Here is a 12787-nt window from a genome sequence, read left to right on the forward strand (position 1 = left end):
CTTGCAAAAAGAAGTGCGATGCGGATGTATGACTACGTGCCACATTAAATTCTACGTTAAACATGGCTCAAATTGGCTTTATCATGGCTACATATGGCCAGTCACCAGCTGCTTTATTGTGGCTGTTGATTCACAATCAAGGATGCGACGCTTTCGACTCAGTGCGCTGGTACCTTAACGGAGAATGCTTCAAACGCGGTAAGTTGAGATTTGACAGCGCGAAAAATTTAGCAACGCGATACTTCGTTAGTGCGATCCACAAGGGATCCACAACTGAGGAAACATGAAACCCATCTATTTCGGCCTCGACAAGCTTCGAACGAATGACGTGACCGTCACGAAATGGTTTGCAGTGACGCTTGAAGGCGTCGGAAGCTTTTAGACTTTCTGTATATATAGTTTTAGACGCCAGTATCTATGCGGAGCGATGGTGCATATAGATGCAAAGAACTAATGAGATGCGGGGATCGCTTTATCTATGCCTTCTGTTCCATCGCGCAATAAAGTGGTTAGTCTCTGTTGGTGTGCGGATTTGCCTCTTCCCTGTGCGTGTCTCGTTTGCGCAGTTCTTTGCATCTATAACGAAGCAACTGGTTCGACAAGTTCTACTCGATGCATATCAGCCCCCGGTGGAAACGCTCCAACCTGGTGGAGCCTAAGGCTACTTAGTTAACAAGGCGAAATGGAGAGTGGTGTTGTAACAGGAAACGTCGGTATAGAGTCACGCAGGTATAGTAGATATCGCGACCATCAGCCCACGCCATACAACAAGGTCACCGAGAATAGTGAGGAAGAGAGCGACTGCCTTAGTTCGAGTTTCCATGTCTCTTGTCCGGCAGTTATCATTTATTTCTCTATTGCCCAATTAGCCAATGTGTCTTGTGGACGAAGACGCCTCTCCTGCCAAGAGCGCCGAGTATAGACGTCACGGTGAAGGGTTTTATATGCAGGTGAGCGGCTGATTCACGGCTTTGCGCCACTGAAATCTGGCCTCTCAACAACTGCTGCTAGAGTGCGCACGCTATTTCGACCAGCTATTGTGTCTCTTACACCTGGACTTCAAAACGCATTCGGCGTCCGGACAAAACGAAGAACGTGGTGGATTCTAAAGCAATCCCCATTAAAGCATACTTGGGCGCCTGATCATATACTTGCATTGTTTTCTAGCCGTAGAAAAAGTGAAGTAATCTGTGTTTTCTTAACTCCGGGACTTTCTGAGGGTGAGGCTCCGCAATGCGTTCGAGAAAACGCGTGATTTCTCTGCTCACCAGATTGTTCTTTGCGCTTGCGGTTGTCATCTGCTTGCGTGCCACGCCATGCGTCGCTCATATCGAGGCGAACAATCAGACCGACGAGAAAATCGTAGAGAAGTTGAAAGAGTGGATCGGCGACGCTATCGACCGGGCGCCGCCTTCGTTCATGCGGAAGCTGTTGGAAGCAGACGTGTCGTCCAAATGCAGCCTCGGCCTCCTCAAGCTTGTGCGTGGAGTCCGCAACCTGGAACCCTGGGCGCTGCGACGTGAGTGTCTTTGCCCATGTTTTTCTTTTCTTTTGAAAGTGCGCAGACGAGGAGCACCAGTGCTTATTGGCTTTTGACATCTGCATAGAGCGAAAGATACATAATATGTGTCTAAACATATTTTGTCTCTGTTGTCGCTAATTAGCGACAAAAAAAAGAGTACAGCGGAGAGCCGTAAATGTCACAAGAATTAGATTCCGTTCTGCTAGCGCTCAGGTTCTTTTTTCGCCGCCAGTCTAAATCCACTGAAACACGCACTCGAAGGCTCTGTTATATTGCAAGGAACTCTCAATATCAATGGTTTGTACAAAATGGTCGAAGTCGTCGTTTAGAGATATTTCAAGGCATATATTCTCACGTTTGTGGTACCCCACCAATGCGCGTAGCGTGTATCAATCTCCTTTTCAATTGGTTTCCATAAACGCACACCTCAGTATATTATGTTTCTTGCGCAGGCTTCATTTGACCTGCTCGTCGTGCTGTTAAGTTCCTCATAAAAATTAAAGAATTTAGTTTCAGCAAGCAAATCTTCCGTACAAACTCAACATGGCATAGAGCGCCGTTTATGGTGCCAAGCAGTGATGCTTGTAAGACATTCTATTCCCCCTTCAGAATTCAGAGGTTGACAGGCGGCCGTGCGTTCCATGCCCACGCGCAAAACGGTAGCACGTAAAAGATAATTATATCGTTAAGGGAAAGAATATAATTACATTTCTTTACAGCAGCGAAGGGGACAGCTGCGAGCGGCACCGAGATTGTTGTTGTTGTTGTTAGAACTTCGTTGTCGTCTTCATCTCCGTCCACTTGTTCACTCGCTGAATGTCGTCGCGTCGTCGTCGACCCGCTTCAGGACGCAAAGCTGATTGAAGGCCGTCTCGGCGTTAGGGTGGCGACGTATGAGGGTCGTGATAAGGTTTAAGGTGGCATACATGTTCGACGTCGGTGGTGGGGCCGGGTTACAATGGCGAGGATGCAAGGGGAGCAATTTCATAGTTCGCGTCAGTGACACGGCGCACCACATGGTAAGGGCCGCTGTAGTAAGAACGGAGCTTCTTGGAGAGATCGACGCTGTGTTACGGCGATCCGGGGTTATATTCGACTGCCCAGTGACGGCGGTCGTAGGCGGACTTCTGGGAAACTTGAGAGGTATGGAGCCGACTGCAGGTTATTTGGCGCGCCAGCGTGGACTGGGCGATGGCGTCCCGAGCGTTACCAGTGGTGGGGACTGAGGAAAGAGGCATGAGTGTATGAAAAGGCAACGTGGGGTGCCTATAAAACAAAAGGTAGAAAGGGGAACAGCCTGTTGGCTCATGCCGTGAAGAGATATACGCAAACGTCACATAAGGCAAGGCTGCGTCCCAATCTCGGTGGTCTGGCGAGACGTACATTGCTAACATATCGGTGAGCGTGCGGTTGAACCGTTCCGTAAGCCCGCTGGTTTGTGGATGGTTAGCTCTCGCGGGCTGGTGCTGCGTGGCACACGAGCTGGTGCTGCGTGGCACACGAACGAAGAATGTCATTAACAACTGGGGGCAGAAAATAACGACCGCTGTCGGTGAGCAGTTGACAAGGGGCGCCATGGTGAAGAATGGCATCTTGAAAAAGAAAATCAGCGAACTCAATAGCGTAGCAGGTAGGCAAAGCACTCCTGAGGGCGTACCTGATTTGTATAATCCGTTGCGACAGCGATCCAATCGTTGCCGTAGAGGGACGTGGGAAAAGGGTCAAGAATGTCGAGGCCAACACGTTAGAAATTTTCCGGAGGTATGTCAGTGGGTTGTAGAAGACCGGCAGGCAAAGTGGAGGGCCTTTTCCGACGTTGACACAGGTCGCAAGCGGCAGCGTAACGTTTGACAGAACGATACAGACCAGGCCAAAAGAAGCGCTGCCGCACTCGAGAGTACGTGTTGGATACGTCTAGGTGGCCGGCTGTCTGCAGGTCGTGCAATTATTCAAGGACAGAAGAGCGCAGATGTTATGGTATGAAGATCAGCAGCGGAGGACCATCGGAGCGTCGGTTGCTGTGGTACAAAATGCCATTCTGGAGCACATAAAATTTCAGAGGAGATCGGTTTTCAGGGCAGGGGCATCAAATAGAGGTCGTAAAGATTAGTCGTGGCGCTGTTCGTTGGCGACGTCTGTGAGATCACAGATTGCGAAGAGGGAGGACAGGGTCTCAGCGTTTTCTAGGTCATGTGGCCTCACAGGGTATCGGCATAAACAGCGTCCTGGCGGTCACGACCTGACTTGTATACGACGGAGTGTGAATATTCTTGGAGGCGCAAAGCCCAGCGACCAAGGCGACCGGTGGGATCTTTTAGCGAAGACAGCCAACAGAGAGCGTGGTGATCAGCGAAAACAGCGAATGAGCGTCCGAACAGGTAAAATAACAATTGTTTTTTGGGGGGAAAGGAAAGGGGACAGTATCTGTCTCATATATCGTTGGACACCTTAACCGCGCTGTAAGTTAAGGGATAAAGGAGGGAGTGAAAGAAGAAAGGAAGATAGAGGTGCCGTAGGGGAGGGCTCCGGAATAATTTCGACCACCTGAGGATCTTTAACGTGCACTGACATCGCAACACAAGTAGGGTCGAAATTTAGCTACAGCCCAGACAAGGGCGAGACACTTGCGCTCATTAATAGAGTAATTTTGCTCTGCGGCAGAAAGCAGGCGGCTGGCATAAGCGATTACGTGATCTTGACCCTTTTGACGTTGGGCTAGCACGGCACCAATCCCATATCCGGAGGCGTCGGTGCGAACCTTTGTAGGAGACGACGAGTCAAAATGGGCTAAGATTGGCGGAGAGGTCTGCAAATGAACGAGGGAGGAAAATTAGTTTTTTTAGCTGTGTCCCAGATAAAGGCGTTGTTGTTCTTAAGAAGGTCGGTGAGGGGGCGAGCGATGCCGGAGAAATCATTGATAAAACGGCGAAAATACGAGCACAAGCCGACAAAGCTGCGCACATCTTTCGACGACCGAGGAAACGGAAAGTCTTTCGCGGCTTGAATTTTGACTGGTTATGGGCGGACACCAGAAGCGTCAACAAGGTGTCCGAGAAAAGTGAGTTGGAGGCGACCGAATATGCATTTAGACGAGTTCAGCTGGAGTCCGGCGTTACGTAACACTGTCAGAATAATGGAGAGGCATTCGAGGTGCGTGGCAAAAGTAAACGAGAAAACCACAACATCGTCTAGGTAACACAGCAGGTAGGCCACTTAAAGCCGCGAAGAAGGGAGTCCATCATTCGTTCATTGGTAGCCGGCGCGTTACAGGGTCCGAACGGCATTCTTAAAATTGGTATAAGCGATCAGGCGTCATGAAGGCAGTCTTTACGCGGTCATTTTCATCATTATTAAAACAGGACAGCGCGCACTTTGACAGGGACACGAGGAAGACACGACACAGACCTTTTCATCAACGGCAATTTGCCAGTACCTCGATCGAAGATCAATTGAAGAGAAATTTTTGGCGCCGTGGAGGCAATCTAATGCATCATCGATCATCGGGAGAGGATATACGTCCTTTTTTTGACGCAGTTGTGGTGCCGGTAATGAATGCAGAAGCGCCAGCTGCCATCCGCTTTTTTTACCAGGACAACAGGTGACGCTCAAGGGCTTGATGAGGGCTCGATGATGTCTTTTGCGAGCATCTTTTCCACCTTATGATTTATGACGGTGCGTTCAGCGCTCGACACGCGGTGCGGACGTCTGTGGAGAGGAGCGACATCACCGGTGTTTATGCGATCCGTCACCACAGAGGTGCGAGCCAAAACACGGGCATCAAAGTCGAAGATGTCGCGAAAAGATGATAAAAGGCACCGAAGATCGTGAGCTTGCATCGGCGGTAGGTCCGAAGAGATCATGTAGGCGTAGTCGTCTGTTGGTTTCTCTGTCGATGTGGCCGCAGGCAACAGGCATTGATGAGTGGAAGGTAAGCAGCTGTCCGCCAGATATGTCTTATTCGGTAGCAGGGCACAGCGTGGCGTGTGAGATGCCTTGCGGGAGTGGTTTGCTAGACGAGCTAAAGTTCCGGACCAGAAGGTGCGCTTGGTTTGCCGAGATTGCAAAGGCAGTGTGCGCAAGCGCAATACTTCGCGTGAGGGAGACGCCAAGGTCCGGAGTGACTACGTAGTGACCATGTGGGACAGAAGGAACAGACGAGAAAGAAATATAAGCTGCGGCTCTAGGCGGTAGACGGACAAAGTAGACAGCACAAAGACGAGGTACAACTGGGGACGGCCACTCAGCAGAAAGGGGAAGGTCAAGCTGGGCAACACTGGTGGCGCAGTTGATGAGGGCTGAATGCTCAGAGAGGAAGTTGAGGCCAAGATTGACATCAAGAGGGCATTGGTCCAGAACAGAGAATAGAACGGATGTATGGCGGTCGCATATGGTCACACGGGCTGTGCATAGTCCAACTACAGGAGGCGTTCTGCCGTCGGCAACGCGGAGAATGGCTGTGGGTGCAGGGGTAGTAATTTTCTGAGGCGGCGTCGTAGGGTTGAACTCATGACGGACACGTGCGCTCCCGTATCAATCAGGGATTTCACAGGGACTCCATCTACATGAATAGGCAGCAAAGTTTGGTGTGCGCGGAGGGCTAAGCGAGGATTTTGGGTCTGGAGCTGTACTGCAGCTTAACCTCCTGTCACTGCAGCGTCTAGTTTTCCGCTGGCGAGCGTCCGTAGGGGCCAGGAGAGGAGCGATTGTGTAGGGGCGAACGAGACTGCCGACGAAGGGGGGAGGGGGAGCGGCTGGAGCGGGGAATCTGGCCGCCGATGGTAGCACTGTGCTGGGCTGGAGGGGCGTGAAGTGGCTGGGCTGTTGGTCGTTCTGGTGAGAGCTTAGAGGACTGTATGTGTTACGACGGGACCAATAATTGCGACAGCGACGGGAGATGTGGCCAACGCGGAGGGAGAGAAAACAAATGGGCCTGTCGTCGGGTGTCCGCCAGTCGTTAGGGTTACGTCGACGTGAATTACGAAGGTCGCACAGGAGCAATCGCAGTGTTTTCGTGTGGTGATGAAGGAAGTACGGGGCTGACGGGCAGGAGACGAAGGTTTGCAAGCTCTTGACGGACGACAGCTTGTACCAGAGAGATGGTGGGCAGGTGGTTGCCGCCATCACGCAGATGCAGGGAGGCACGGGACATAGCTTCGAGTTCGCGTCGAATGATGCGGGTCACATTTTCTGGAGGCGCTGGAGTTTGCCCGTGCAGCAGGTCTTCACACGAGAAAGTCGCAGCCGTGTTGGGGAGGCGTGCGTGCGGCTGGCTAATACGCCTGCTTTTAGCTTCCTCGAAGCGGCAACATTTCTTAATAATGCCACCGACTCTAGTGCAGTCCTTGTAGACGAGCAAGTTGAAGCCATCGTCGGCGATCCCCTTCAACACCTGACCCACTTTGTCAGATTATGGCATGTTATTGCCAGCTTTGGGGCAGAAAGCTAACATGTCCTGTATGTACGAAACATAGGATTCCGTAGACGTTTGAGTGCGGGATGGAAGGTCTCTCTCTTAGTGGCGAAAGTTCGGCCGAACGGCCATACAAACAGCCCGCGCAGTTTCTGCTTGCAGACGTCCGAGCTGGTCAAATCATCTTCGTGAGTTTCGCACCAGGCTCGGGCGGTGTCTTTTAGATAGCATATCACATTTGCGAGCATAAGGGTCGAATCCCAGCGATTGTATGTACTCACGCGTTCGCACATGTGGATCCGGTCTTCGACGTCAACGTTTTCGGTGCCAGAAAATGTCTCAGGGTCACGAGGGGAAGAAAGAACGAGCGAGGGCATGGCCGGTGCTGCTGTTTGCTGGAAGGCGTCTTGGGTCATGGTTAGCGAAGGCAGCTGGCGGCTGCTGCGGAGCTCCGTCGTCGGTAGGCGTAGGGGAAAGCCGCACCTACAACAAATATGATACGGGAAAGAATATGTTTAGAGTTATTTACACCAGCGAAGGGTACAGCTGCGAGTGAGACTGAGAACACAGCCAGAACTTCGTTGTCTTCGTCTCCTTTCACTCGTTCACTCGCTGAATGTCGTCGACCCGCTTCAATATTATATAGTGCTGGTTACCGATCTGCCTAGTAAGGCATGCGTTCGGTGAGTCGCGAACTGCAATTGCAACTGACAGCGTAAAAGATTCTTGAGGCGTAGAGGGTAATAAAAAACTGATGTGCTGGTTAAACGAATAAGCTTGACTTCTCGATTTAAAAATGTTTCGTAAGGCGTTCTAATGCGTAAAGCCTTATGAACTGCATTTCGTCTAAGTATTAAGATTCGTATCGCATATCGTTCACTCTGTGCAAGTCACCAAGTGTCTTACGAAACCGATGCGGGGTATCCCAGGCGACGGAATCAATGCGATTTGCATTGCAGCAATTTTCGTCGAAAGAGCAACTCGGAATTGGCACTTAAAGCGCGCCCCGTAGGCTCAGTGGCTGCGGCGTTTACCTGCTTGGGCACTGAGTCAAATTAGAGGGTTCGATCCCGGCTGCAGCAGCCATGTTTCGATAGAAGCGAAAAGCGAAACCTCTCAGGTACTGCAATTGTCGCGCACGTCAAGTAGAGCAACTCATGAAAACTAATCGGCATCCTCTAACAACGGCACAACTCAGAGGGCACGGTCCGCCACTCTTATAGAAATTCCCTCGTTGTCACGGCGGGTTGTATGCGGCGGGTTGTCTGGAGCCTCTCTTGGGACAGATATCGTGAGCAGCGACTTCGCGTTTGACTTTGCGGCTTTTCGATGTGCGACGGAGAAAAGAAAGACGGATGCTTAACCGAGTTCTCTGAAGTGGATATCGTAAAAGACGGCTGAGCTTGCCCCTCGCTCTGGTTAGCGACTGGTGGTATGGCGCCGTTGTGAGCCAATCGAGACAAGCGGTATCTTTGCCGTGCCTTGGCCTGCGGGAGAGAAATTTATACCTCGACACAGCTGCCCGGAAGGACATTCTTGAATCCCTGCCGTATCACATCCGTCTCGTCGTCATGGTAAGTGATTTTGCGTCTTAAATATCGTTATAATAAACTGCACATCTCCAACCAAAAATGTCAACTTTAACCCAACGTTTCGAAGCCCACTCGGCTCCTTCATCAGGGCTGACTGAGGGCAGTAGCTAGCGTCTTGTAAGTATGGAAGGGACGGGGGGGGGGGTGATGAAAAGGACGACAGCTGTGTCGCGAAAGGCGCAGGGGAGGGGGAGGGGGTTTAGGCTGTTAGTCACGCTGGCGCATGCAGGGAGGTGCTGAATGGCGACTTTTTTCGTTGCGTTGAAGAGCGAAGTCCCTGGGCATATACTGGGGGCAGCTTTCCTTTTGTGCGGTTGATATTGTTCGGGGTGGTTTGGATATGCCACGATTCCAGAAAGAGCCTCTTGTGGTAATTTGTTTCGGTTCCGAGGATGCGGGTTCCTTAAAGTTGATTCTATGGTCGGAGTCCTCGGAATGTTCCGCTACTGGATTGCGCTCTCTTGCCAATTTGCGGACGTCGTTCTTATGTTGCCGAATTCTTTCTTTGAAATTTTTCGTTTCGCCGATGTAGCTTGCGTCGCAGTCGGCGCATGGAATTTGGTAGACAATGCCTTGGGCTCTTTCTCTCGGCGGCGGTCTTTGGGAACAGGTAGGCAAAGCGCAACAGTGTTTGTGGGTGTGTGCGCAACCTGGAGACCCGATTTTTTCAGGATTCGTGCGATGGTTTCGCTGACACCTCCGACATAAGGTAAAGTGACGTATTTTGGTGGTGGCGTTGGTCTTTGTGCGTTGATTTCTTGACGAATGTTGTGTTTTTGACATCGAATGGTTTTTTGAATAAAGCCTTTTGGGTAGCCGTTCATCAGGAGTTCTTTGAGAATCGTGCGTTGTTCTTTTTTTCTGTCAAGTTCTGTGCTGCAGTGTGTCTCAATTCTTCTGAATAGCGTCTTCGCCACTGATGCTTTACGGACTGTAAGGTGGTTCGAAGAGAAGTGGAGATACCGGCCTGAGTGGGTTCGTTTGCGGTATACAGAGAATTGAAGGGTATTGTCGTTTCGGGACACGAGGACGTCCAAAAACGGCAGGGAGTTTTCTTGTTCCACCTCTAGTGTGAACTGAATGTCAGGTTCTACGGAGTTTAAATGAAGGAAATTTTGAGTCTCAGATTTTTTGATGACGGCGAAGCAGTCATCGACATACCTGAGGAAAATTTTTGGTTTCGGGTGGAATGAGTTTAGGGCTCGCTGTTCGACGTGTTTCATTGTTAAATTGGCCATGACGACAGAGATGGATGATCCCATGGGCGTTCCTTTCAGTTGTCGGTAAAATTCCCCGTTTGACGAGAAGTATGTGTTTGATAGGCACAACTCCAGGAGGCGGCACACATCATTTACACTCAGCGGGGTTCGTGCGCTGAGTGTGTCGTCGCGTTGTAGGGCGTCACGGGTAGCGGCCACCGCATGCTTCACGGGGATGTTTGTGAAAAGGGACACCACGTCGAAGGAGACAAGGCATTCGTCGGCCTCCACGGTGGCTTGGGACACCAGTTCGATGAAGTGACCGGAATGACGGATATCGGTCGCTGTTTTTCCTGCGATTGGGGATATTAGTTTGTGAAGGTATTCTGACAACGAGCGAAGAGGCGAACACCGGAAGTCGACAACCGGGCGCAAAGGGATCTCCGGTTTGTGGGCTTTGGGCAGGCCGTAGAATGCTGGAGCTGATCCGTTGGTGCTCAATAACTGAAGGTAGAGGTTTCAGAAGGTAGGGTGTTTTTCGAATACTTCTTTGAATGTTTTGTTTAGCCTTGCTTGGGTAGTGGTTGTGGGTAGTAGTAGTAGAAAACATTTATTCCAAAAAGGTAGGATAGAGAGGCGAAAATACAGATTTTGGGTGGAGTCCTTATTTCAGGACACCAATGTCCACCGCAGTTGCTCTTGCTTGGGATAACAGCTTTCGCTGCGTCTCCAAGTCAGAGCTGAGCAGGGCAGACTCCCACTGTTCCTCGGAGTGATGTTTGTCTAGTTCGGGGGCTTGGGACCGGAGCAGCCCCATGTTACATGATATGTTAGAATTCCGCCACACCAGGGGCAGATGCTGTCATATCTGTCTGGGAAGATGATGTGGTACTTGTGTAGGTTAGGAAAGGTGTTCGTCTGCAGTTGTCGCCATTCCATCGCCTCTGCCGCCGTTAGCTTACGGTGTGGTGGGGGATAGACTTGTCTTTGTGTTCGGAGAAGGAGGAGGCGCCGTCGTATGTAGAGGGGAGAGGGGTGAGGTCGGGGAGGTTAGTCGCTCGGTTAGTATATCCTCGAGCTAGACTGTCCGCGGCCTCGTTTCCCTCGAGCCCCTCGTGCCCAGGAGTCAAGTGATTTGGTGCTTGCATGTGGAATTTTGAACTTGTGGGGTAGTCAGAATGGGAGCGACGGAGTGTGGAAGTCTGCCATAGAGGAAGAGGCGAAACGCAGACTGAGAGTGGGTAATAATTTTTAACTCATTTCCCGTAGCGTCGCCGTGCTGGATTGCGAGGGCAATTGCAGCAGTTTATGCTACTGTGGGAGAGCAGTTTCGTAGGGAGGCGCTGGCGATTTCCTTGTAATTGGTGCCCAAGACGACCGCCACCGCGTTTGTTGAAACGGGGTAGTTGGCTGCGTCGACGTATACAGCATTTTGTGCCTGTCGATGTGTGCGGCGCAGATAGTCCACTCGCGCCTTTCGTCGTCCCTTTTGTGAGTCCGAGTGCATGTTCTTCGGGAGTGGAGCTACATACACGCGAGTTCGCAGAGTTGAGGGTAGGTCTCGGTTGTTCTGGACGGCGCGTATGTCAGCCGGGGAACCCACTCTTTCCAAGATTGCGCGTCCAGCTTTGGTGGTGAGGAGGCGTTACTTTTGCGATGCTAGGACGGCTTCTCGACTTTCTTCTATTGTGTTGGTCAGTCCCTGGCCCACGATGTGGCAGTTGGCCGTGTACATCGGGAGGCCTAACGCATGTTTGTAGGCGGTACGGATGATGGCATCTGCTTTGTCTCGCTCATTCCCCAGAAGTGGTAGGAATGGGAGACCGTATGACAAGCGGCTCATAACTAGAGCCTGTATCAGTCGAATTGTATCCTCCTCTCTCATGCCTTTTCGGTTGCGGGTGATGCGCCGAATCATGCGGGAGATCTGGAGGGCAGTTGTCCGGAGACGCTGTAACGTGTGGTTGGCTTTCCTGTCGCTCTGAAGCCAATGGCCCAGGATGCGGATAAGAGGGACTTCCTTTATTCTCGTGCCTTCGAGGTAAACCTCGATGCCGCCGGGAGATTTGTAGGCATAGCCCTGAGTGCGGATAATTTCGAATTTGTCGGGTGCTCAGTGGAGGCCGTAATTTGCTGCTTGTCTCTCTACGCAATTGACTGACTCTTGTAGGGTGTTTTCTTTGTCGGCAAGGGAACCCCAGGTCGACCAGATGGTAATATAATCAGCGTAGATAGTATAGCCGATGCCTTCAATAGCCTCGAGTGCTTTTGCCATGCCGATCATAGCTATATTGAAGAGGAGAGGAGAGATGATAGAGCCTTGGGGAGTGCCTTTGTTGGGTGTCTGCTCTGTGCCGGAGCGGACATCTCCCATGCCAATCGTGGCCGTGTGGTTGCTGAGAAAGTTTTTGATGTAGTTCAAGGCCTTGGGTCCGCAATCGAGGGCGTTGAGCTCTTTCAAGATGGCGTCGTGAGAAACGTTGTCAAAAGCGCCTTTCAGATCATGTGCCATAATTAGGTGCTCGCAGCCTCTTGGGATGTTACTGAGTACTTCTTCCTTGAGAAGGAGGAAAGCGTCTTGCGTAGAAAGACCTTTCCTGAAGCCGATCATAGTAGGTGGAAAGAGGTTATTGTCCTCTATGTAGGTTTGGAAGCGGGTCTGGATAACGCGCTCGTATAGTTTTCCCAGGCAAGAGGTGAGGGAGATGGGTCGTAATGCTTCCAGTCTTGGTGGTTTGCCTGGTTTTGGGATAGTCACGATTTCGGAGTGTTTCCACTCTGCAGGGAGTTCTCCCGCCTCCCATAGGGTGTCATTTATGTAGGTAGTGAGGACCTCGATCTGCGACTTGCCCAGGTTTCGAATCATCCCATTCGTGATCTTGTCCGCGCCAGCTGCCGTGTTGCGTGTGGCAGATCGAGCCGCGGCGTAAACCTCGGCAGTGGTGATGGGGGCGTCCAGCTTCTCATTTGGGCCCCCCGTGTACGAAATTGTGGTTGTGGGGTCCTTCTTCAATTTTGCATATTCTTGACTGCTGAGTAAGGTGGATATTTTCTCTTCGTAGTC

The 12787-nt window shown here is 51.2% G+C and overlaps 1 protein-coding gene across 1 annotated transcript in view; it reads left to right on the forward strand.

The window, feature by feature from the left end:
• The first annotated feature begins 875 nt into the window (after window positions 1–875).
• The window catches only part of LOC144111902 (nose resistant to fluoxetine protein 6-like), a 122489-nt gene continuing 110577 nt past the window's right edge, over window positions 876–12787 (forward strand). The window contains exon 1 of the mRNA XM_077644940.1: window positions 876–1519. Coding sequence (XP_077501066.1) covers window positions 1234–1519 — 286 coding nt within the window. The 5' untranslated portion in view covers window positions 876–1233. The remainder of the gene's footprint in view (window positions 1520–12787) is intronic.

This window comes from Amblyomma americanum, unplaced genomic scaffold (genome assembly GCF_052857255.1).
Source record: "Amblyomma americanum isolate KBUSLIRL-KWMA unplaced genomic scaffold, ASM5285725v1 scaffold_12, whole genome shotgun sequence".
Classification (NCBI taxonomy): domain Eukaryota; kingdom Metazoa; phylum Arthropoda; class Arachnida; order Ixodida; family Ixodidae; genus Amblyomma; species Amblyomma americanum.